This window comes from Oncorhynchus mykiss, chromosome 26, assembly GCF_057628025.1.
Source record: "Oncorhynchus mykiss isolate SJ-2025 chromosome 26, ASM5762802v1, whole genome shotgun sequence".
NCBI lineage: Eukaryota > Metazoa > Chordata > Actinopteri > Salmoniformes > Salmonidae > Oncorhynchus > Oncorhynchus mykiss.
This window is the reverse complement of record NC_143047.1, coordinates 37,392,398-37,418,888: the sequence shown is the minus strand read 5'-3', so window position 1 is coordinate 37,418,888 and position 26,491 is coordinate 37,392,398. Positions and strand designations below refer to the sequence as shown.

The 26,491-nt window shown below is 41.1% G+C and overlaps 1 protein-coding gene across 25 annotated transcripts; it reads right to left on the bottom strand.

Moving 5' to 3' along the window:
• Positions 1 to 773: 773 nt before the first annotated feature.
• LOC110526729 (paired box protein Pax-6) lies at positions 774 to 25,052 on the bottom strand. 25 transcript variants are annotated; one of them, XM_036963756.2, is made up of 15 exons: positions 24,865 to 25,037; positions 18,713 to 18,871; positions 15,849 to 15,903; positions 15,507 to 15,560; positions 14,560 to 14,583; positions 11,813 to 11,943; positions 11,432 to 11,473; positions 11,111 to 11,341; positions 10,412 to 10,577; positions 6,137 to 6,295; positions 5,905 to 5,987; positions 5,624 to 5,774; positions 5,117 to 5,229; positions 4,603 to 4,738; positions 774 to 3,360 (listed from the first exon to the last, which is right to left on the bottom strand). In XM_036963756.2, exons 4-15 carry the CDS (start codon positions 15,517 to 15,519, stop codon positions 3,275 to 3,277), a joined length of 1,335 nt encoding a protein of 444 aa, XP_036819651.1. In that variant the 5' UTR covers positions 15,520 to 15,560; positions 15,849 to 15,903; positions 18,713 to 18,871; positions 24,865 to 25,037; the 3' UTR covers positions 774 to 3,274. The 25 variants fall into 25 exon arrangements, with proteins under 25 accessions (XP_036819651.1, XP_090077754.1, XP_090077756.1 ...); XM_090221628.1 differs by having other exon boundaries at positions 11,126 to 11,341; XM_090221630.1 differs by lacking the exon at positions 11,432 to 11,473 and having other exon boundaries at positions 11,126 to 11,341.
• Positions 25,053 to 26,491: the final 1,439 nt, after the last annotated feature.

Here is a 26,491-nt window from a genome sequence, read left to right as displayed (position 1 = left end):
CAACAGGAAATGTGAATTATTATGTGGATTATAATTAATGGACATTGTTGTCGGGGTTGATACATTTTAAATAAGGGAAAATGAAGTCTGACTTTTTACAGTGGAAATTACAAACTTGAAAAGCCTTTTAAAACTTGAATACACAAGTTTAATTTCCTGCGACAAATAGAGCACCTGCATGTCCTGTTAGTGTTAGAGCAAACACAACCCAACAATAACTCCCAGGTGATACCTGACCTAGCTCTCTCCAGGTCCCCCTCCCCCTCCAGCTATTCCCTCTCAACACACAGTCACACACAACCCCCTGCTGTGGCAGCAAGTGAAGCAAAATAACTCATTCTGCCATAACAATCTCTCCTCTGCCTCACTCTGAGTATTCCTAGTTTTCCTCCCTCTCTCCCTCTCCTCCTCTCTGTATCCCTCCTTTTCCCTACCATTGTTGCAACTCTATCAAAACTGTGGTGTTGAATTGAGTGACCTTTTCCATTGTAGCGTGTTGTTAAACTGTGTGGTCTGTGTGTAGCCGGTGAGGGCCATGCATCACATAGGATAGGGCTGGGCTGTTTGGAAGACACATCAGGTTGGAACTGGCCCCACTTTGGTTTGTTTGTATGGAAATTCTCTATCAACTCATTTGTAGTTGAGTGGTACAACAAATACGCTTTGTACCATTCAAAATGGGCTGTGGTAATATGTTGTGTAGCTATTCTCACCTGGTGCATCGTTTTGATGTTGGCTAAAGAACTAATAACACGAAAAAAGCTTTCACTATATTTACTGTACAAAATTGTTTTTTTTTATAGTTTTCACAAAATACATTTAGAAAGCTCCATTTTAAATAAAATTAAATTGAAATATTTAAGAGACAGTTTAGACGTTTCATCTCAAAAGCATTTCTCAGACGTAGACCCTGTATACGTGTCCACTTTCTATGTACACATATTTGAAAAACAACGCAGAACTCAAAAAAGCATGACAGACGACGCTAGAAAACACCACACGTCTTCAATTATAAATAAGGACTGCTCGATTAGTCCACAGTCACCCATGGTCTTCAATTATAAATAAGGACTGCTCGATTAGTCCACAGTCACCCATGGTCTTCAATTATAAATAAGGACTGCTCGATTAGTCCACAGTCACCCATGGTCTTCAATTATAAATAAGGACTGCTCGATTAGTCCACAGTCACCCATGGTCTTCAATTATAAATAAGGACTGCTCGATTAGTCCACAGTCACCCATGGTCTTCAATTATAAATAAGGACTGCTCGATTAGTCCGCAGTCACCCATGGTCTTCAATTATAAATAAGGACTGCTCGATTAGTCCGCAGTCACCCATGGTCTTCAATTATAAATAAGGACTGCTCGATTAGTCCACAGTCACCCATGGTCTTCAATTATAAATAAGGACTGCTCGATTAGTCCGCAGTCACCCATGGTCTTCAATTATAAATAAGGACTGCTCGATTAGTCCACAGTCACCCATGGTCTTCAATTATAAATAAGGACTGCTCGATTAGTCCACAGTCACCCATGGTCTTCAATTATAAATAAGGACTGCTCGATTAGTCCACAGTCACCCATGGTCTTCAATTATAAATAAGGACTGCTCGATTAGTCCACAGTCACCCATGGTCTTCAATTATAAATAAGGACTGCTCGATTAGTCCACAGTCACCCATGGTCTTCAATTATAAATAAGGACTGCTCGATTAGTCCACAGTCACCCATGGTCTTCAATTATAAATAAGGACTGCTCGATTAGTCCACAGTCACCCATGGTCTTCAATTATAAATAAGGACTGCTCGATTAGTCCGCAGTCTAACATACTCTAGGTCACTGTAATAGAACATCAAATGTTTACAAAATGATGCAACACAAGACTAATATCTTCAACAACAAAAAAACATTGTGTAATAGATGAAATACAAAGGCTTTGGTCTGTTTTACAATCAACAATGATTAAATCTGATATGTACTTGTAAACAACTGCCAAACACTTATGTTTCAAACTTTGTCAAGCATGTTTAATCATAATTATAGGAATTAAATCTTTCTAGTTGCACAAAATGATTTGACAATAGGACACTATAATACAACTATACCTAAGAGACTAATTGTACCTGACCTAAAGAAATGTATTTTTATGATGCATGAAAATGTGTAGAAAACATTTATAGAATATTCTTGGGGGGATAAAAATGTAAATGTACTTTTATTGTAGAAATCTTTTGATTTCTAGGGAAGACATACTTACAATTTGACATGAACAAATTGGATTATATCGAAGACACAGTCTACCATTTAGCGATTCAACTGTTTTACTCCAAAGCTCCTCTGCATCTATAGCTCTTCACTTGGACCGTTAATCAATCCATCCACCACAGCAGAGGTCCATGAACAAGTCTTGAACCTAGAATCAATCCATCCACCACAGCAGAAGTCCATGAACAAGTCTTGAACCTAGAATCAATCCATCCACCACAGCAGAAGTCCATGAACAAGTCTTGAATGTCCCACTGTCCTTGCAAACTGTTAATGGTGGTTGTCTGTACAATTCCTGTGATAATGTGGTCGTCTGTGACCACAGTGAAATATCCAGGCCTATACAGTTTGTGTGATATTGCAGGAGTCAAAGACCCAAGGCTGAGGTGGGTGGATTGACTGGAGGTCCTCCTCTGCTGACGTCCATTTTGAAGGAGTATGACCAATAAATAGGTTTAATAAACACACTGAGTCTATTCCCCACAGCTCTCCTCTCGGGTGATATGCAACAGTTTCGCATGAGTCCACAGACCGTGCAAAGTCTGGTAGAAAGTCTCGATGTAAGCAGATAAAAAAATAGTCATGGCAGAAATCTCTTGGGTTCTCCTTTACCTCAAAAACAAACACAAGACCAACATGGTTTTCTAGCAGTCCATCTATCAGTACTTGATCTGGGTTTTTCATCATAACATACACACGGCCATATACAAACACAAGAGACAGACAGAAAAAAAGAAACAATTACTTGAAAAGTGAGAAAAAAAAATGAAGTTTTTGTTCCATGAAAATGTTAAACACCGGGCACTTTACAGAGGTCCACGTTTTGTCTTCCTCATATGTGCCAAGACTACAGAACAACACACGGTCCCAGTGGAAACAACCACACCCTGTAGTCCTAGGGCACTCCCAGAGTCTCTCTCTCTCCTCCACTTCTCTCCATGTGTGTGTGAGCTCCCAGCGGAGGGCGGTGGGTGAACAGTTACAGGGAGAAGTAGCTCTTCTCTCTATTGTAGTCTTGACCAGTACTGAGACATGTCAGGCTCGCCGCCTGGGACTTGGACAGGGACAGACACTCCAGGAGAGATGAGTCCTGAGGAGAGAGGGAAGAGAGACACATATCAGTCCAAACGGCCCAGTGTCTCTGTACTGTACTGTGTTTGGTAAGGAGAGCTTGAGTTCAACATTTCTTTAGCCTGAGAAATTACCATCATGTTGAGAGACTAACCATTACGCAAAATAGGACATTGAGAGGTAAGTGCCGTAGCACATAGCATGCATCCGAGTTGATGAATGCTTTAGCACAGAGCCCACAGCCATAGAGGATAGGTCATTAGAAAGCTTAAAGGTATAATTCAGTCATTTTTATCTCAATATCAAATACTTTTCTGTGTAACAGTGAAGTCATTTACGGTGGTTGTTTTCAATTACAGTGTTCAAAAAGAAACAAAAATAGCAATTTCTCAAGCAAGAATGTTTCTAGGACTGTCTGGGAAAGAGGTTAGGAACTGTCTTTCTTATTGGTCTATTAACTCATTTACTGCCTGGTGATGTCACCAGGCAGGACAAAACTCCATCCCACAAAAACAGGTTGGAATTTCAGGCGGTCTAATCAAACAGTTTTTACACGAAAAGGACATTGTCATAATTTTCCCAATTTCACAGTATTATACCAACATAGTGTGTAAATATATATATAAAACACAGTAAATCACATGTTTGACTGCACTGGGCCTTTAAGCACAGAGGACTAAGCCTTTGAGTATTCAGCGATAAGAAGTTTAGAACACAGAACAGTAGCTTTATGAATCACATTGTTTAACACTTCAGGACATCAGTAATAAGTTAGCTAGATTGATTTAGGCCTCGCAGAGAGTACAACAGAAAATGAATCAAATGAATTAGCGATTTAGCTTAGAGGAAATGTGTCAATGGTCCATTAACCCTTCATGACAATGACCAGTATATATGGCCCTCCACAGCAACGTAATGGGTTGGAACTAAAACCTCCGTCTAGAGTGGTTTAAATGACATTATGACGTTGAGCTGGAATGGAATGGGGTGCGTTCATGCACTAAGATTAGAATGTCAGGAGATGGTGCGTAACGTAGAGGTACAGTATGTGTCTGTAGTCTGATCAAAGAGAAAAAAGAAAATGGCGGATTATGGGGAAATGTAGAGCATGAATTAAGAAAGAGAATGTGTGTATGGCTATGCAGCCTCCCCTATTTAAAGGTTAGGTGGCAGATGGTTAGTTAGCTAAGAGACTAAACGTGATTTGTTCATTTTCTCTAATGGCCAAACGTGTTTCGGAAACAATGGACTTTCTGCCTACCTGTTGAGGTGGTACCAGAAGTGGTCATTGATTGGCTGTTCATATGTGCCTGCATATGAGGGGGCGTATATGTGTCGTAGCTCCGCCCATTCACAGACGGACTGGTAGGCAGCATGCAGGAATAGGTCTGGCTGGGCTATAGATAGGGAGAGAATAACGTTTATATATTAGCTTAGCCAACTATATACCCTCTTCAGCTCAGCAGTCAGTCAGTCCTTACAGCAATGCCCAGCTAGGGATGCAGGCTATTATATTCCTTTAGGCATTTAGAAATGTTTATGACTACAGTTTGATTTCTCCTCAACCTGTTTTTAGAATTAGAAGAGAACATAATCATTGTACCTACGAAGGTTGACTACAACTAGCTTGGCGATAATGGTATTTGGCTTTTGAAATACAATTTTAACTGTACTATTTGCACATTTGAGACGAGAACACAACCTAGACATTTGTTGACACAGTTAACGAAGACAGAACAGGGTCAGGGTTAGTTAGTACCTGGCTGTGGACTTACTTGCATAGGCAGGTTGTTGGCCATGGTGAAGCTGGGCATGGGAGGCAGGGCGCTGTACGTGTTGGTGAGGGCCGTGTCAGGTCTGCCCAACATAGACCCAGATGTGAAGGACACTGAGGAAGAAGGGGAGAAATGTTTGGTTCAAATCTGTTTTAGTTCAGACATTCAGTGATGGCAGATAGGGAGCATAGTGTGAGTAAAGCCACGCCCTCCTTGACAGGTAGCTCAGGGGATTTTGTTTTTCATTGCTTACATGCATGATTAACCAATGAACCATTGAAAGTAGCCTAAATCAGCAAAAATTATTTCATCAACTGTCATTTGAAGCAGATGATGAGTTATTATTCAACTCAACTTTATATCAAAGAAAAATATCCCTTATACCTATTTTAGTCTTTAATTAAGTTGTCTGGCATTGAAATGAGTGGTGGACCTACTGAAATATTCCTAATGTTGACAAGTGTCCTACTGTGGATGGATGGAATGTTATATGAGTGTCGTGCTTACCTGGTGTGGTGGGCTGAGGCATGGGCTGGTAGACGCTGGTGCTGAAGCTGCTGCTAATGGGGATGTGACTGGAGGAATTGCTGGCCTGACGACGCTGGTTCCGGAGCTTCTCCTCCCGCCTCCACTTCGCTCTTCTGTTTGAGAACCACACCTGCACAGTACGTCAATCATACATTAGTCGCGTATGTAGGCTCTTCATGGATTCTTGTCTTTTTCAGAACCAAGCAGCAAAATGTTAATGGAATGCAGTGCAATGCATATTTCAAAAGGTGTCCGCTCACCTGTATTCTTGCTTCAGGCAGATCTATTTTCGCTGCCAGTCTTTCCCTCGCGAAAACGTCAGGATAATGAGTCCTTTCAAATTCTGGAATACGATATGAAAACGTATCTTTAGTATGGGCTATGAAACATATTGTTGTAATTGAATTATGTGTAAGCTACTGGGGTGAATGTTGCTATTCGTTCAATTAGACGTTACATTAAAATATTTATTTCTTGTAAATTCAAATGCACCTTTTTCCAGTGCTTCAATCTGCTCTTGGGTGAACGACGTGCGGTTTCTCTGTAGTTTTCTCTTTAGTTGGAGTCGCATCTGCGTCTCGTCAGAATCCTCCCCATTTGAACTGATGGAGTTGGTGTTCTCTCCTGCACCGTCCTGTGGCTGGCAGCCATCTGTAAATAAATCAATAAACAAATATGAATTGGCCTGCCTACTACATCTCCAAAAAGCATGCGTTAATATATTGTTTATTTAATTTTATAGTTCTGAAAGTAAACTGCGAAAAATAACATGTCATCCTCGCAATAGCCCATAGGGAATTAATTTATATAGTTCTATTATAATTATGTATGTTCCCGTTAAAAGCAACCTGTTAGAATAATAACGAAAAGCTGTCATTGTAGGCCTAGTTGGCATAACACCGACTGAGGATGGACATTGAAGGATGACGAATGAATGATCTAGCTAACATATTGATCTCTGCTTGTTTTCAGAGACATCAATAGCCATAAAAGACCGACTAGTTATTTGTAAAATATTGTGGGAAAAAGACCATTGCTCAGCAATGCTGCGTGAACTTAGATCCTTTATCACCTCTCAACAATGGCACATGTGCTCAAAGGGTTAAGAGAAATGTGACTAGATGTGGCGAACTCCTTTCAGGCCCAAACTCTCTCCCCCTTTTAGGAACGTTGCGATGCCTCAATGGCCGTCCCCATATGGGCTTTCGTATAGCCATTGAGGTGACCACCAATACTTGAATAGAAGGAGGTGCTTTTCACAATGAAACAATGCCGTTCGGGGTAAGGGAAACCATTAAACTCTGTGCACACAGCGAGGGCTGGCTACAGCGAACTCTTCGTGGGCAGAATATCACCAGAGGAAAATGGAGCAGCTCAATCGGACGAGGTGACAAAAGGATTCTCTCTGTGCTTTGGGGAACTATTGTGCGCACGAGGATCCCGGTCAACAGAGCTTTGAGTTCAGTGTGTTAACCCTTATCCACTAGCATCATTAATCACGTCCCCCGGCCAGCTAAACGCCAGTCAAAATTGATATCTTAAATTGGAAACAAATGAGTGAGGAGAGAGCATGCAACCCCCTGTACAAGCTGAATAGGGCCTATCTCTTCACGGCTCCTGGTTGTCCGTGGTAGGCATATTGACTAATGCCTGTCTTGGTTTTGCACATCATTATCCCTTCGAGAAGATAATATGAAATGAAGCAATTAAGGGCTGCTTTTTGAGAATGTCGGTTTTATGTGTGTGAAGCTGTTTGACCAGTCGTTTCGTGAGGTGCACCTGCATACAGCAAATGTTCTGAGTTTACCAGCTTGGGTAGTCTCGGACATGACACAGTACTTACACTGGAGTCACGACAGGCTACTCTTCTCTAACATATCCATAGGCCTATTTAAACAAATGTATAGGATCGAATGTTTCCACTAGCCTGGGTACCAGTCTTTGTAGCTATCATTCCACTCTTTCCACTCCAGCCACGCTAAACATCTTTAGCATACGACACGGAGTACAAGGAGTGGAATGTTACCAAAACAGACCGGTACCCAGGCTAGTTTCCCCCTGGGAGATTCCATAAAACATTTGTTGTAATATTATTTGCATAACAACAGTTTAAATACGCACAAAATGACCATGACATTGCATGTTATGTAAGCAAATTCACCATAAGGCACCTGTCATATTTTAGGTTTAGGACAATAACATTGTGGTAGCCTAGACTAAATAGCCCATGAATTAGACATACTACCACATCTAGCATGTGCTAAATTATAGCACATAATGATAATTGCCTGAATTTGTTTTCGGTTGACATTAATGTGTTAATAGGATTATGAGTATTAAAATGTCTCTTTTTAAAATTTCTTAATCGTTTTGAAATAAATTAACTTTTTTCTTTTTACAGCCTGTTTCCGTCCACTCAGCGCTTTGTCTTTCTTCTCGAAGGATAATCCACAAAAAGGAGTGAATGTGCGGCCTATTTATCCCTCCGCCAGACCCACTGACGCTAGGTTTGGGATTTGTTTTCTTTTAAAAAAGCGCTGGGAAATAAACTCATTCTTTGGTATCACTGTGTCTCGGGCAGTGGCACGGAGAAACAGCCGAAATAGATAACGGCACCTTTTAGCCAACAGAGACTGGATCAAAAATACCTAAGAAACCGATTAAACTGAAAGAGAAAGTGAGTGGTCTAAATTCTACAGACGGGATTTAGTATCATATCAGAACGAAATGAGAGAAAGAGAAAAAATAATTAATTGCCACAGAGTTTTATTCCGCCTCTCTAGATCGAGTGGTCTCCTTTCAAGCCCTGTCACACTCCTTGTAACCATTATTTTAGCCACTGTTGCGTAGCTGTTGTTTGACAGGGACCATATTTCGTTCTCCTCAGAGACCTACCCTTTCCGTATGGTTTAGACCTTATGGGCCTCCTGAAATTAACTCCTGGAAACAATTACCAATTAAATTTGATGTAAATGCCTCTGTCATTTCATTTTCAATCGAAGAAACTGAAAAGCAATATTGCATTAAGGGCCTAAAAATATTGCATTAAAATACTTATAAAAAATGTATTATTATTATTAGGCCTATTGTTATTATTATTAATAATATTGTTATTATATATTAATGTTATTAAGTATATATATATTAATGATATATTGATATTGTTATTATTAATAGCCTGCTATTATTAGTATCAATAATGACATTAAATCAAACAGAGTGTAAACATAGTGAATAACTATGTCTAGTTCTGGAAGTAAGCCAATAGTTTATTGTACATTATTTTAAAAAATACAAATAAAATAAACATGAAAAAATAATGTTTAGGTCCACATAAGACTAAATCAAAAGGCCTTTATGTTCAAAGCAAATTAAATTCTGTGCAGAAACATATCTTGATGCTTATCGAATTATAACACTGTTTCTCATATCCAGCCCTGAGCAGGTGCAATGACTTTATTTTATTTTTGGCTCTGTATTTCACAATAGTCTATTAGAGCACAAAAAAATAACTACAACATAAACATTTATCTTTGTAACGTTCATGTTTTCATGGCTAACCGCTCCGCCTGTCATCCCGTGTCCAGTGGTCTCCTGTGGAACATTTCTCCATCAGTCTCCCTCAACTAGACACTCCTGCATGTCACCATAACGAGAGACGAAGCTCTCTCTAATGAGCAATTACACATAGCAGGCCCGTTCCCATACCCAATCCTTGCGTGTGAAGGAAAACATTCCTTTGTACTGATATCCCGCACACGGATCCTCAGGCTTTTTTTCCATGCCAGGAGAGGAGGGAAATGCGGGTTGTTGGACGGACACCTCCGCTGAAAGGCCAGGCCTCTGTCACGCATATCCCCACCGGAGACAGTGTGGGCATTGAGACTGCTGATTAATTGGCCGTTCACTAATCGACTACTCAATGATTCATTGGGAATTTTGTCCACCAAAGGCATCAAAACATGTTGACAATACCTGCTTGATATGCTGACCAATCATAAACGACATCCAATCATACTAAATGATTGATTGTTATAAGCAAATGCCCAAAACCCACTGAAAACTATGGCTTGGGCCCCCGAGTGGCGCAGCGGTCTAAGGTACTGCATCTCAGTGTGAGAGGCGTCACTACAGACAGCCTGGTTCGAATCCAGGATGTATCACAACCGGACGTGATTGGGAGTCCCATAGGGCAGCACACAATTGGCACAGCGCCGTACGGGTTTGGCCGGTGTAGGCCATCACTGTAAATAAGAATGTGTTCTTCACTGAGTTGTCTAGTTAAATAAATGTTAAATACAAATAATAATAATTTAAGATGTTTATTACGTAACATATTTGTAATTGTGACTTAGCTTAAGGTTTACCTACAAAGTTACACTACTCACTAATCAGTTACGTCATACTCGTCTAGCCATGCGTAAAGTGACCGTTTAGTCATGTATGAAAGAAGCGAAGATATACTGTGGGCCAGGGTATAGGCCTAACATTTGCAATATAGCATTACATCCGTTGTTCTTATGACAATAAAAACGCGTGTGAAATTAATGTTTACATGAACCCTTAGGTCATTTCAACAATTTGGTTTATAAAAACCCTAATACTCCTTCTTCCAAAAGTCAAACGGAATGCATTGACAAATAATGGATTCATCTATTGGCCTACATTCGGATAATGGTGAGATAATGATATGATTTCACGAATAGCGCAAATGTAATTATATCTATAGGCTTCTTCATTGTCAAATTATTAGTGACTGAGGTTCACCTTGGTTGGGCTGCCCTGGCACTGAAGTTCCGGGGTACCAGCCGGGCCGTGTCCCCCAAGTTCCTGTCTGACCGTTGAGCATTCTCAGCTTGTCATACATGCCATCTGCGCCCATCTGTTGCTTCTCGCTAGCCAGGTTGCGGAGGACTCTGTTTATCGATGACACCTGAAAGACAAACAAAACGGAACGGTTTGATTAGCGCCTGCCATGATTGAAAAATGCGCGCCACCGCCGGTATAGTGTGTAGGCATGCGAGCACTGTGAGCGTGCAAACCTTATTAATGTATATGGTGCACACATTTACACATGCACGCACGCGCACACATACGTCACATCCTGACAAGTGAGCTGGAAGTAAAGATGTAAACAGCATTTCCAAATAATATTTGAGAAAATACATTTTAATAACTAGCATTGAAAATATGCCTGTTATAATACAATTGTATTTTACATGTAGGCGCAAAATGTGGTGGTGCAAAATTAGCTAATTACGAATCAAATATAAATAATGAAATATATTAATGTCTCTACAAGTTTAACTCATGCTAACCATTTGTTGGAAATACGTAATGCATGTCTTTCACATGTAACGCAGTCATGATCTCATGACTAAATGGTTGGCTGATAATCATGCATGCATGCTTTCCGTCTCTGAGAAATCATTTCAGGTGGTAAAAAAAATCATGCTCATAACTTACACTCACTGCACTTACACTGGGTATATTGTCGTTGGTGCAGACCCCCTCCGACAACAGTCTGTCGCGGATCTCCCAGGCGAAAATAGACGGGCACTCCCTCTTGTACTGCGCTATCTTCCCCACCACCTCTGGAGTGGCTACCCTCGGCTTGCTGCCTCCGATCGCTCTCGGTCTTATGGAGCCAGTCTCATAGTATCTGCCAAGGATCTTACTCACGCACCCGTTGGACACCTGAATAGAAAACAATAGACACAATTCACATACATTATTTAAGACTAGTTGCGAAATTTTGAAGATTACGTCAAACAATGATAAGCTTACGTTTTCATTTTCCAGCACTTGGACTTTTGAGTCATCATGGGTCTATAAACAAAAAAATATGCCTTAAATGGTATAGGATAACAGTGTGCACTTTCTAAAATGCAACTATTCTTAGGGGGGAAAGTGGTGGCCTACTTACGATATGTTACCCTTAATGTTATCTGAATAGGATATAGATTATAATGAGAAGCAATTAGGCGTTTGTTTGGCCTTCTTACAGCCAACAATTATCGAAAAACGTTTTTAAATGAATAAAAAGGCTACAGTAAGGAAAACTAAATCCCATTGTTAAGTTTTATTTTGTGGTAGCTTAAAAAAAATATTTAAAAAACACTGAAAGCTAGGGTTTCCTGCACCAGACAGAAAGAATGCCCTGGTCACCTGCAGAATCCTGGAGATGTCGCACGGCCGCGCGCCACTATGAGCAAGTTCGACGATTTTCTGCCTGGTGGTGTCCGGTAGCGGTCTACCGTTAACAAACACACCGCCCAGCTGGTTCACACCGCTGTGACCTGAACAGAGACAAAGGGGAGCCCAATTATAGGCTACGGTTGCAATGTAACAACAAGGTTATGATCACAACAATATGTTATATAACAAAATAGCAGTGAGTCAGGTAATGCTTTTCCTTTCAGATGGTTAGCTTTCAGAGCAAAGGTGAAACAATAACGTTGAGGGGAGGCATTAATCTTGAACAAAACGCTACACTTAGAATGAAACAGGAAATGCAGATAGTCTAATAGTACAATTATCACCAAAATGAATATCTAATAGTTATTTATTGTTCTATTGTTATCAGCACTCTAGACAATAGTCACTGTAATGCAATAGCCTTGAATCAACACATGCACGGCAAGTGTCAACAGCATCCAATGATCTGGACCAAAACATCCCCATCCAACTGAGATTAAAACAGCTATTGAAAGGTGAAATCAGCAATTTAAAGGTGAAATCGGCTATCCAAAGGTGAATTCAGTCATACGCGAGTTGTCCAGCATTATTTCGCCAAGTGAGCAAGCCAACCCCAAATTCAGCGTCTTCAAATCCCCAAACTTCGAAATTAAATCCCCCAATCCTCCTCACCGCTATTCCAATGTGTTGTTACGCACAAGCATACCAATGTACCCTCAACACAAACACACCAATGTACCTTCAACACAAGCACACCAAAACACCAACAACCATTTAGGTAGCCTCAAATATAACAAACCTCAATAAATGTTATCGAAATATAAGTATTTTAAAACACTTAATTAAGAGGCGGGTTGTAGTCGATAAGGAGGTTGATTAAAGCATGGAAAGAGCCAGCAAACCTGAAGCCAAGTGGGACAGATGCCTCCCCGGAGTGCCTTACTGTGCTCCAGATCTCCGCTGCCTTCTCTTGCGCTGCCGCCTGCTACATTGACTCCGGGAGCAGAGGCTCCTTAGCAATAAATAAGCTCCAGATATAGAAGAGGAGGGAATGTGATGAGGCTGGCTGACATTTGTCTTTAAAATAAAGCTAGCTGCACGTCAAGTTTGAGCTTAATTTCTGGAAATAGGCGGAAGTCGCCTCGGATCATGCATGGGAAGGCTAATTGAAAAGATCAGTTGGAGCACTTGTGGCAGGCATGTCACTTTATGACACAGCTCTGCTTTTGAAAAACGCATCGTCACGACAAATAGTAGCACGATAAAACGACCCTTTCTGTCTGGATTTGGATATCACTCAGACAAAATTGGACGCTACTCGTTTACCCTTCGAGGGAAGCTTCGTTTTAAGGTGACCAGGGGCGACGCGCGGGCACAACAACGAGGGCGCGCTTGGATTCTCAACATATTAAATCTGACATCTCGGTTTTTTTCTCTTGTTTGTATTTGGCAACAAATCCTCCCAGCCACTACAATCCTGTTGTGTGCAATCAGTGGGCGATCTGCTTGGGAATACGTTGTATGTGCGCTATAAATGGGAACAATACGCATTACGCACGTTTTGTGCCAATTAAAAGCCATGTTTTGAGTGAAAATAAATCTGTTTAACATAATTAAACACTGCTCTTAGGCTACTATGTGCAATGATCCTTATCCAACGTGGACCTGATTAATAGCAAATCCATTATCATCCCTCTGGCTCTTTGGTAATTCCAGGATTAAGTGGAATTAATAGACGTCTTACTCTCAAATTGGCCTACCCGCGCCAAACAGCGGTTCGCTGTGGGTTCACATGGTTGCACCGTCACCTCAACACATTTATAACCATCATATACATCCACAGGATCGATAAAGCCGTCAGATAAGGATATCACATGCCATTTCAGCTCTCCAAAGGTTAAGTCTTAATCATGTGCCCAATTCCCCACGGCGAGCAGCGTCGATCTCGCCCGCTGGCGCTGATTATGCGCCTTGTATTCTGTTACTAGTCGACTAATAGGAAAACATATGGTGTCAATTTGGACGCTCCCCTCCATATACACCCAGGAGTTGTTAGCACAAAAGCCACCGAGGCCGCGGCGACCTTTAAACAACACATAGAGCCGGGCCCAATGATATCTCCTCGGCCATTCGCACCAGAAATCACAAGCCAAGCCAGGGGAGCATCCCATTAACATCAATTTGGGGCAAAGCAGGAGCAGAGGGGGCTGTACATAGCTTTAACGACACCTCGTTTAAAACATAATCTCAATAAAGGAGAACTGGCAAGCAAACATCATCTGTGATTAAGCCATTTGTCAGCGCATAGAGCACTGGGTAATGCCAAGATGGCCTCTATGACGCATAATGGGCTTCCCATGTTGTTCAAAATTATATTCAATAGACGATGTATTTAGACGTTTAAAAAACTATGATACAAAATAAATAGTCTTCAATGAAATATTCCTGTATCAATTGTCCTACTTAATCTGACCTACATTCAAGCCTTTTGTTCTGTATGTTGTCATTTCCCTTATAGGGAACAATATCACATTCCCTACTTGCATTGCAAATATAACCTAGGCCTACAACAAGGTAACAAACAATATGCTCTACACGTGATCTAGCTATAGGTATATTGAATTCAGACAGGTTAAAATGTGACTATATAGGCAGGTGTTACAGCACAGGCACGTCATCAAGGTGAGGAGAATAGCAGAGGAAATCATTCCACACACCTTCATCACAGATGTCATAGACCTCTAGTCCAGCAGCAAGACAAGAGAGAAAATAACGTTACTTTTCATCCTTTATGGTTTAGTTCATTTCGCCAGTCAGCAACTCATATGGACCATTATGATAAACAATCCAGACAAGTAATAACACACTACAGACTAGAAAGCAATATAGGCCAACACACAGTCAATTTTCCTTTATGGCGCCCATGCAAGACAATATCATGTTTTATCATGTTGTTGTTTTTTGCCGTGAGTTTAGGCCAATATGTACAGTTCTACTCTGCTGTTATTGTAATGAAGGAATCTCCATTCTAACTCCGGCTCTGTTCATGAGGAGACTAGTCTACATTAGACAATCAATATTCGTCCTTTTTTCACGCAATGTCCTTCTTTCCCTTCCCATTCTCCGCCCCAGCTAATAGTGTACGCAGCCTGGCAGTCAGCTCTAAAGCTAATGCAGACGGCTGTGCAATTATTTAATACCAACTCAAGCGGAAAGAAAAATCTCCCCCTTCAACCCAACCCCCTCTACTCTCTCGCTCTCTCCCCTCTCCCCCTCTCTCCCTCTCTCTCTCTCGCACATAGCAGAAAACTAAAACAATCTGTGGAGATGAATGGAGGATATATAATTAGACTCTTAACTGTCAATGTTCAGTAACTCTGCGGTCTGGAAGGGGCCATATAACATGCATTACATATAAACACAAGGACACGGCTAAATTAACAACATCAAGAGCGACACACAATTTTAAATATTGAAACTAAAAACAAATCATAAACTGTGGAAAAAAATAATAAAATAAAGCTAATATGCTAAGGAGTATGATAAGGGTAAGTTATGTTAAGGGGACCATAAAGACAGAAGGGTAGTTGTGGCTGCATGCGTTCATATCTCCACTTGCGGTTAGTATCAAAGTGTAAAAACAAAAATATGCAAATCCACTTACTGTTCTGCATCATCGAGGCTACGCCAGACTCCCACGTGGCTTGGCTGTGGTATTCTATGCGTCATAAGGAAATAACAATGATAACAATGTTAGTATCAGCATAATTGCAATGTAATGGCTATTCAAAGTTAAGAATTACAATTCACAAATGTTCTCTCTTTTAAAATATATATATATTTCGTATTTTTTCCCTTTTAGTTACTTCGAATTCCAAGGCAATTAGGGCGGATACTTTGGTGCAAACCATTCTTAATGTTGCTCTGTAATTATAAATTCCACATAGCCATAATCCATGTGAATTGGCACATCCCCATTGCATATATATTTTAGCATTAAACTTGCCTGGAAAAAGAGTTGACTCTCGGCTTAAAACAATTTAGCCAATCTTAATGTCTCCCTAGGACAAAGCAAAACAGTATATTAGTACAGCCCTAGTACTAATAGTACAGCCCTAGTACTAATAGTACAGCCCTAGTACTAATAGTACAGCCCTAGGCCTAATAAAAATGATTATTGAATTAGAATTTTAATTAATAAATAGGCTACTGTCGATTTGGCGTGTTATTCATATGAGAGCATTTGTATTTCTGTATTTCTGTATTTATTTATTTTGGGCAGCCTGAAGTTCGAAGAAACTGGCACTTTAATAGGCCTAATTGAAGACGGTAAAATAAATCAATTACGTCGAGTTGCGATGGTTGCTATTCGTTGGCAAAACCATCGCTCTTCGTTGGCACGTGCATGGTTTATTGATCACCTGTTTCTGATTCCTTGACATGTTTTTTTTGTTCTACTTGATGGCTTATAAACAGGCCTAAACATAAAGCAACGGCCACAGAGGGTGTTTCTAGTTATATAAAAATATAGACCCTATCGCCCAATGTGTACAGTGACACACGCTGTCTACCTCGCCTCAATGCTCTGCAAAAGTACCAACCAGGAGGGGGTAGAGGCCGGCATACAAAGCCTGCCGGAGTCCCAACAATACACCCCTTTCTACCACCATACCCAAACCCGGGGCCGCACAACTCGGCCTCCACAACTAGCAACACATCTTCCCACTAAACGTACCAACAACTCCAGAATACAAAGAACCGAAGGCATCCGCCCCCTCCGGGACCATACACACAACACCTTCTCACTGGCACAGCGGATGACCGCGACCTCGGGTCCCCGTAGCCCAATGTGGGATTTGTTTGTTACGTTTTGGGAAACGGAAAAGTAATTTCTTGTTCTAAATATCTGGAGGTAATGGTGTAGCTGGTGACGGTTGTAAAAGATACAACAGCTCAGTGGGGAGCTCAATCAGAAAAGACAAACGCAATAAAGAACCTATTCAAATGGACGGTTAAAAAGGGGGCCGGTGAAGGAATTGTCTGAAGTTTAATTTAGTCTCTTTACGCAAAAACAACCCTGTTGTGGGCATGTGTGTACTGCACCCGAACCTAGGATTTGGAAACATGAATTGGCTTGAGAAGAGAGACTTACAAGTACCTACTTTCTGGAGAAAGTAGCCTATTGCAAAAACAACGTGTTTCCAATGCCATTTTGCAATTTATCAGAACACTGTTAACAGTAACAATTGTTGTGTTGCAAACGGAGAAATAATTTTGTTAAGGAAATTTATCCAATATTTTTTCACGTTAGTCCTGTTCTTAGAAGTAGGCTGTCTGAAAACACCAAAAGTGGTTAAACACAACTCTTGAAAACAATGCATTTTATTTTTCACTCAACTCATTCATTTAGATTCCTCCACATTCATTACAATATTTTAATTGCGTAAAAGTACAAACCCACCAATGCAAAATAAATCTCTCAACAATACACACAACAACCCCGGAAGTGGCGAATGGTAAAATAATCCTCAATTCCTCTCTGCCTTGAAAACAATATTTCTGCTAAATATTTAGAGAACTGCGATTCAGCAGCGTCCCAGCAGTGTCCCGCATGTCTGTATAGACACCATCGGCCTAGTTAATCATTTACTTAGTGTCGAAAACTCTGTGGTTGTTGCTGAGGTTAACAAGGGTCTAATCTGAATTTATTTTCCTTTAGTAGTACCTAATCCGTAACAACAATCAACAACAATCGTCTTAATTAAACATGCTTATTCAGGCTGCTGGATCCCGAGTTCACAACATTCACATGCAGAAATACATTACGATCTCAAACAATAGCTCGGTAGGAAGTTGTGAGCACTATGCATTTACATGCACTAAGCATCTTAGTGTTATCTTTAATGTAATACTAGGTTATTAGCCCGTTTTTGTAAGGGGAAGTAGGTCTATGTTAATTTAACGACACAAATTAAACCATAACATTTTTGATCAGGCTATTAATGAAATATAGGCCTAACTTTCAGCTACTTTCGTTTGACAGCTGTATTTATTTAGAATCAGTGAACGTGACGCTATCTTAAAAATGTTTGAGTTGTGCATATATACTTTCTATGTTGATAAAAACATAAATATGACGATATTATAATAGGCTATGTATTTAGCCTTTTAGTATGAATTCTTTGTTTTATTGTATTCTAATTCTAAAACGTTTTGAAGTATTTTAGTAACTCGCAGGCGCGCTTAAATACCTGTAGTGATAATTGTAACTATTTCTGCACAATACTTCACTTGCTTAAAAGAAAAGTTCAATGTGAGGTATATTTTCTTTGGTACGCAAACAAGAGGAAAAATAAATAGGCCCACTGTGTACTTGGAGCATTTCAGAGAAGGCGCTTGGGTGACTCGGCTGTCTATGAATCAAACTGACACCATTCCTCAACGGGTCATTGCTCCCCATTCTCCACGATGATCACTGTCTCGGCCTAACTTGACTTTCTACTCTTTGCTGTCATAAATAAGCATTAAGCTATCCGTAAACACCAACACAACCGATCATTAAAGAGCACATAAAATAAACAGGAAAGCCAGCCCGAATGCCGCTTCAAATCGCACTCTACAACTCCAGAGTAGGAGTGCAATATAAGCAGCCTAGTAGGGGTTACACTTGCTACACAAACTCCAACCTAGTAGCGATACTAGTCTGCAGCCTGGGAGATGCATATTGCGCAATAATAATAATATATTCGTTTTCAATGATTGATTGTTCTGCATTTAATCTAACCTATTTTAAGTTATATATGTTTGCAGGGTTGCAGACTGGGTTGAAATGCACAGACAATTTTTTACTGGGAAGATATCCACTCTCACCTTTTTGAGGCATCCTGCGCCGCTGTCAAAAGTCCTTGTCAAATAGTTTTCCGTGCCACAGAAAGAGAACAAATGCAGGGCAGTCTTATTGGGGTGGTTTTTCAGTAAGAGGAAACAATAGTTTTCCAGTGATCTTCAGCGGAGACGGAAGGGATATCCCTGCGAAAGAGACAGAGATTGACAGTGAACTCAGATGTCAGGACCGCGGAGTGAGCGAGAATGTGCGCTCGTGTGAGTGAGCGAGATAGCGAATGAGAGAGTGGGGCAGAGAAGGAGAGAGGGAGAAGGGGAGGGAGGGAAAGAATGGGAGAAGAAGAGGGGGTTGGAGGCTAAGAGAGAACACACCTATGCTGATTGGTGATGGTACAAGTTTATTACTGTATGTGTTTCTGGTCTGCTGTGCTCTGTGCGTTGCCTCGACCTCTGTCATCATCGTACCCTACCGAAACACTTCCCCCTCCACCAAAGCGGGAAATGGGGCCGAGCGAGAGAGAAGTCTCCCCAACCCACTAATCAGCAGACACATGCAAATACCCCTCTTTCTCTCTCTTTCTCTCGCTCTCTCTCTTTCCCTCGCTATCTGAATATTGCCTGCCCTACTATGCAAAGAAACTGGATTGCCTCGGAGATCCCCATTGGATAGAAAGCAAAGGCCTGGTGGGTCTCAGCAGAGGCCGAGTTGGTTCCGTGGTGGTGGGAATCTCAGGCATGTTTTACAGCTAAACCCGAGGGCACGACGCTGGGAAAACGGAGGATGTGGACGCATTTTGAAGCAGTCAGCTCCATGAATGGATCATTCTTTCCACGGAGCTGATTTCAAATCGTTCTTGCGTTGTCGATCGCAGGCTATGCTATTTCTGTGGGAAATGTGCCTACAGATAAATGTTTTCTTCTGTTTTAGGCGTATTGCTCTCGTGCAGCCTCTATTATTTTACGTATTAATTGTTCCAATGCAATTTTGGAACAAACTTCATATTTACTTTGAGTCTGCATGAAAACAAATAGTTTCTGAGTTTCTGTCAACAGCTCTGCATGGCTGTTTGCAATGGTTGTGAAGTGTCTCCCTGGAGTGCATAGTGAGTTGGCCCTTGGTGAGCAGGGCCACTACTAATGACAAACGAGCTGAGGAGGGCTCCCCATTGACAGCTGTGGCTTTTAAAGGGGAAACTGTTTACTTTGTGTATTAAGTACACTTGTAAATTACCACTAATGTCGCCTACTCGCTGAAAACAAACGCAAACTTTCCCCACGTGCCTTTGTTGACTGTTTGGTATCACCTTCACTGACTGCTCTGCCTGTCATGGACATTGTAAACACACAGACACACACACGGTTCCCCGCCATGCGTAAAGGGCCCCTGCTTTTAGGCAAGCTCTGCTGATTGTTATGGACGCATTTGCAAGGTAAGGCGACGTCACTCCTGACGGCGTAAATAAAGTGAAGCAAATGATTGGTCAGCAATGACCACACGCTCCCTAACTGCGCCGGTTTAATTATCGGCCATTACGACACACCTCAGCGCATCCGAAAGCAACCCCCTCCGAGCCCGTATTGAAGCTTACACTCGTAGCTTGCGAAGCACCAGTCTCAGTGCTGGGAGTCCCCGTCGCTTATTCCAAAGGACCAGGGCCGGTGGAGGAGGGGATGCGAGCTGTTTGGATGTGTGGAGCCAACCCGAAGCAAAATTGGGGTACAAAAAAGGGGGAGATGGAGAGACGGAGGAGGAGAGGGGGATGGGATGGGGCTCTTATTTGGAGAGTGCAGAGCATGAAATGAAGTAATGGAGGGAGGCCTACACTTGACTTCCTTTGACGTGAAAAAGTCAGAGCTCATCAATAAACTACCTCGGAGGTGAAAGAGGGCTCCCTGACAACCATCACATTCCTAACTACGGGTTCAATGAGGAGACAAACGACGCTGCCTGAAGAGGGGGAGGGGGGGGGGGGCTGAATGGGGCCCTCAGTGGGCGCGCGAGATAATGAGCCGCGAGGACCAGCACAAACTGTCACCCAGAGTCCTGCGGTGAGGAACAAGAACAACACTTCGGCCAGAACTTTCTTCCCAAACAAGCTGTAAACTAACCCACCATTTTGTCCCATTTCTCCTCCACTGTGTTTAGTCACTGAAGCTGGTGGCCTATTCGACTACATTATTTTTTTTGTTTCTAGTGTTTTACTTTGTTTTGGGGTCGTGTGTTTGTGTTTGTGTGTTTGTACATGGAGATTAGTCCTGATGGTCTAATGAGTATCTTGTTCAGGGAAACTTTATTCTGATAATAGAGGAATTGGCAGTTTATGATAAACCTAAAAGTGATTGTGCAGCCAGAAAGGTGAACAGAACAGTTTTATACTACAGCCACGTGCATGACATGCCAGCACACATGTTCACATAAATCGTCGTTGCAAGAACTTACGGTGTGGGAACTGTGCACAATGCAAAACAAATCAACTATATTGGTCAGATTCTCCACATTCACCACATTCGCCAAACTTTGCACCTGATACTTTCAGAATATAATGGAAATGTTGTACTTACAGCAGGCGCACACATTGTGCCAGTGCAAACACTTATAACCTAAATGCATGACAACATTGTTAAGCCTATTTAATTACAATATTTATTTTGATTTAATGAATGCACCTTTGCAAAATCCTGCACACACAATCGTGATTCGTGTTGTTGAAAGTGTAGCCTAATGTTTGTTTTTCAACGAATCATAACGAATAATGTTTTAACCGACTATGAATTATGTTGGTATATGAATTTAAATATGCTTAGGCTAATCTAACATTAAAAAGTGAATAACATCAAATTTATGCTAATTTACAGGCAAAATATAGGCCTCTACGAAGGACACTGCTAGTAGTGACATTTATATGTAACCACACCACATTGTAATTCTAATTTAATAGCCATCCCCTTGTAAGCAGTCTGCAGCTGACGAAAATTCACTACTAACCCGCTTTAGTGAAAGACAGAATCCCTGATGAGTGTGTCGAGTTGTTTTCTCTGCAGACAATAGCCTATACGTCCAATAGATTATTGATTTATTTGGGAAAGTAAATCCGCTCCGAGTGCTATATGCGTTGTTTCCATTCTTCTACTCACGAAACGTTAAGTTTTTCTTGACTCACTTAAAGTTCCGGATCAAATATAGCAATAAATAATAATTCCTTTTGAACGATCATGCTCGTTGAAGTGCAAATATATATATTTATCAAGGGGAAGCTTCTTCGGGGTAAGTGTGAAAATGTAGTAAAACGAGTAACTGTATACAGACTAGCAATTAGCCCAATTCGGATTAGCAGCAATGCCAAAGAACCTGAAAAGAAATCCTAATCTTGTCGCTATTTTCCCCTGAGGCAAAGTGGTCTTTGAGGCCCCTCTAAAAACTTTGGAGAAAAAAAATCATAGGAGGGAGGAGGGGTGAACACGGCTGACGTCATGCGAGAGAGAGCGAGCGAGAGAAGGAGGTCTATTAGAAAACATCAACAAAGCCGAGAGGGGCGCGCTGGCCTCCATTGATTTATCCAGATTCCAGATTTGAGGGACATGGGGACCGTTGAGCCATTGGGACCGACAGAGAGAGCTTTATCATCTAAATAATTATCTAATTGTAGAGCAGGCAGGCGGACGAGTCTTCCACGAGAGGGAGGGAGCTGTCATCATTCAGCGACTTCACATTCTCTGTGATTTTGCAGGACACTGACCCTTCCTTCTGTAGGCCTATTACAGTACAAAGTCTGGGCCAAGCAGACAAAATTGCACGAGCGTAGAATAAATGGAAAATTAATGCATTTGCCAATTGTTTCATATTTTTTCGAAAGTTAATAACTATCCTTGGTGGTTAAAATACATTTGATTAGAAAAATATAATAATAGGGATATTAATTAATATATTAATTATTTTATAGTTACTGCCTAATGACATTCAAATATAGCCTACATTGGCATTAACATTTGCACTGAATTAATATTATTGGAGATAACATTATTTAGACTAAGCTATATATTGTTATAACATACTTAGCCTATCTATAATAATGTGGTGTTGTTATAATAATTATTTTTAATATTTTTGTTTTAAGATTATTTAACATCGTTGTATGTTTTATTTCATAGAAAATACGACAAAACGAAATGTCTTCGAAGACACTCCACCAAATAAGATTTTAAAACGTATAATTCATTATAAAATATATTTTGCAAGTTAACAAATGTATTTGGCCTACACACCATTCTGTTTTAAACCAACAACAATTTTATTAACTCCAGGCTAATTCGGGTTTCTGCATGGCTCAAAGATATTCAGAAATGTACTTTTTGTGACATATTGTGCCGTGGAGCTCGTGCCGTCGGGAATGCAGCTGTCTTTTACTGTCAGGGCATAACTCTACCTCTTCGCACGTCACACTAACCAGCTGAATTCTGCAAACAAATACGTACAATACATTTTAGGATCAACCTAAAGTTTGTTGTTGAATAATGGTTTGTTCTCATCCCAAAACAATTATCTTACAAGCTGAGGGAACTGAATTGGACATTATAGGCTCTGGGCTGCAAGGGAAATGATGTCAACACGACATACAGTATGCCTATATATGTGTGCGTAAAAAGCATTTTATAAGCATTTCGCTGGACCCGCGATAACATCTGCGTATTGGACCAATATACTTTGATTCAAAATTGATTTTGCTCTATTAATATAATATGCTAACTTCTTTTAGCGACTTGGGAAGTATTGTGTTAGTGAAAATACCAGCCGTAGGCCTAAGATGCTTTGTACTCAACATTACAATTGCTTTCTCTGCGTAAAGTTAGCTATAGACTTGAACTCATCACTTCAATTTTGATAACAAACTTTCACTGAGTGAGGCATTTAAGTGAAAAGTCCTACAAGGTGATTTCGTAATCTCAGTTGTCTAATTTAGCTCATTGGTTGACGTCTGGCAGGGAATGTGGCGCGAGGACGCTAGAAGGCTGGAGTGTGGATGGACTGTGAAGCCCTCTCCTGGCAGAAGACGGTCTACTCGGAGGTGATGGTGTCACAGCGCTCCTCCGCGGCCTGGCAGCTGGAGAAACGCGGTCACCAATAACAACTAACACGAGCAGGTTGACCTTGGTACGCAGGGCTCGGTACTCCACTTATTAACGACCAGCTCGAACGAAATGGACCGTGGAACACAAAGTAATTGCATGTTATAAAATGCACAAGAGCAAGCCTATAACTTCGGTTGAAGACGAGAACATGTCTGATATTTTGAAAACCCTATTTCAGTTAACGATCTAAAGCTTAGGCTATCTCATTTTCAAACAACGGTGAACAATTTTAAAGCTACATTATCGTTTTATTTGCCTTAATTATTCTTCAAAAGTTTCTATTTAAATTGGGTAACTTTCAAATAACTTACTTGAGCTAAAAGTAAGCATATAACGTAGACTATAACGTAGACTATAACGTAGACTCGTGATAATTATATAACGTAGTCTAATAATCAGGCTAAAATGTGTGTAGGTTTGTTAGGCTATTTGGTCATTTAAGAAATATGCACAATTATCATTTGGATGGTTTATATCACTCCTACTAAACTGTTGGAATTACAAAGCGTCAATCGCAGTGTAAGTAATATAAAATGTCAATATCGATGTCCAGCTCCGTGCGCGTTAAAGCTTATAACAAGACTTGTGTAAACGCGTCTTACTTTCTACCTCAGTGAAGATCGCTAATTACACGCTACCCGAGTCATCAACTCCTGCGCTACGATACTAGCAAAAGCACAGTCGCATGACCCATCAAAAGACCATGCACAACTGTGTTTACACTACCTCCAGTAACACTGAGATTATCCACGTTAAACTCAGCCTTCTGTATAGCCACACGGATCCATCAAACACCTTCATAAACATCAGATGCATTCTAAAGTTTGTAAGCTTTGGCAACAACAAAAAAGCAGACCACTGATGTTACCATCTCGGGTGCGCACAGTATAGATAGAATACACAGCATAGCCAACGAAATCCTTTTATATATTTTGACAATCCAAAGCGAAGAAAGAACTCCGATGTGCAAAGCACTCAAAACATGCAGTAGGGTGATAAGGAATCCGATTGAAATGTGAGATGTAGAAATCACCTGATGCGGTGAAACTCACCTGATGTAGGTTGTAGAGGGCGCAGACCTCTGACCGATATCCTGCTGATACCAGCACTCGCTCCTTCACCCTCCAAATTGTCACTGGAACAAATCAAGATAAAGTTATGGGTCCAGATCACGTTCGGATCCGCCGCGGAGTTGAAATGTCAATGAGAGTGAAAAAAGACTGCCTCGCTTACCACCAACTTTCCCTTAGCATCAGCCTCAACTTGGCAGTGATTGGCTAGAGCGACGGTCCGACGTCACCTTCGGAGGCATGGAATGGGGGAAGTTCTATACCGAGCACATGCACCCGCCACAATTCGATCAACCCACCATCTTTATTGTCTTTAACTTTGACTGAAAGAAAGGCTAGATTTTTAAACATTTTAAATCTATTTGCAACTTGATTAGATGTTATATTGGTTGGAATTTTAACATAAAGTTTCAGAAAATTATTTGATAGGTTAAAATGGGAACATATGTGCAAAATAGAAGTAGGGCAATTTAGAATGTGGACTTTTATATTTACTAGTGCACCATTTACTAATGGACACATTAAGTCATTTATGGGAAATGGAATCCCATAGGCCTGTATAGCCTATGGGGTCGCAGCTTTCATGGATCAGATTATTATTATAAGACAGTACTTGCTAAAAGCTGACTTGCAGTACACCGCACAAAGACCTACAAGTAAACAAAAACAAGTCCGCATAGAGCTGAAGTATTGTTGGTGATCTAGGAGTTGAAGCATGTTGAATTGAGGGCGGAGGAAGCATCGGAGGGTCATGCATTAAACAACATGATTATGTGTTGGAAAATCATGTCCCGTCGATGTGGAAATATTTCCATTTTTTAAATATTTTCCTTTATCAACACATTAACCTACTTATTATTCTACAAGTTCAGGGCTTAGTGAAGGTATCACCTCTGTCATGCCTTGGCGTTCGGAGAAGAGGCTATAAAATAACATTTTAGAATTGTTTGTGAAGGGCAATGTATATATAGCAAACTGAAAATGATCCCTTTCCCTTTTACATGAGTCGTTTTATAAAGTGATCCTAAAACTGGTTTTTCTTCTTCTTTATGTGCACATGTTGATAAGTTTACAATCTTCACTGGCAGTGGCGCGGAGTTGATGTATTATTGGTCCATAACCCGTAATATGCCCCCAGTTTCCCTCTTCAGAAAGACAGGCTAAAAGCCTGCAGACACATGTCACAACCTCTGTCGTTTGTGTCAATTTGAACAGGAGGTCGGAGAGTAAATGGACAACAGCAGTGCCACGCGTCTCTCAGGAAGAGTCCGGGCGGCGCAGGTACGGGGCGGTCAGAACTACCTGTGTTTGGGCCTTTATTTGGAGTAACCACCATTAAGAGTTTGCGAAACCGTGCAACGCATCAGGGTTCTTGACATCCGTGCTGGAAACCGCACGGCTTGGCCCCGCTTATCAGGCTGTCAATAAAACGAGACGGGATGCTGTGGCTAGACCAGGTGCTCCCGTCCCCTGCCCACACGGCCCCGCTCTCCAGAAGCCGATCAGGCGTGAACGCAAATCTGTCCAGCCGGTCTTCCCTCTACCACCGTCACCCCGCTTCCTAATGCATACAGTACAACAGCACACACAGACTGCCACACCAGCCCCC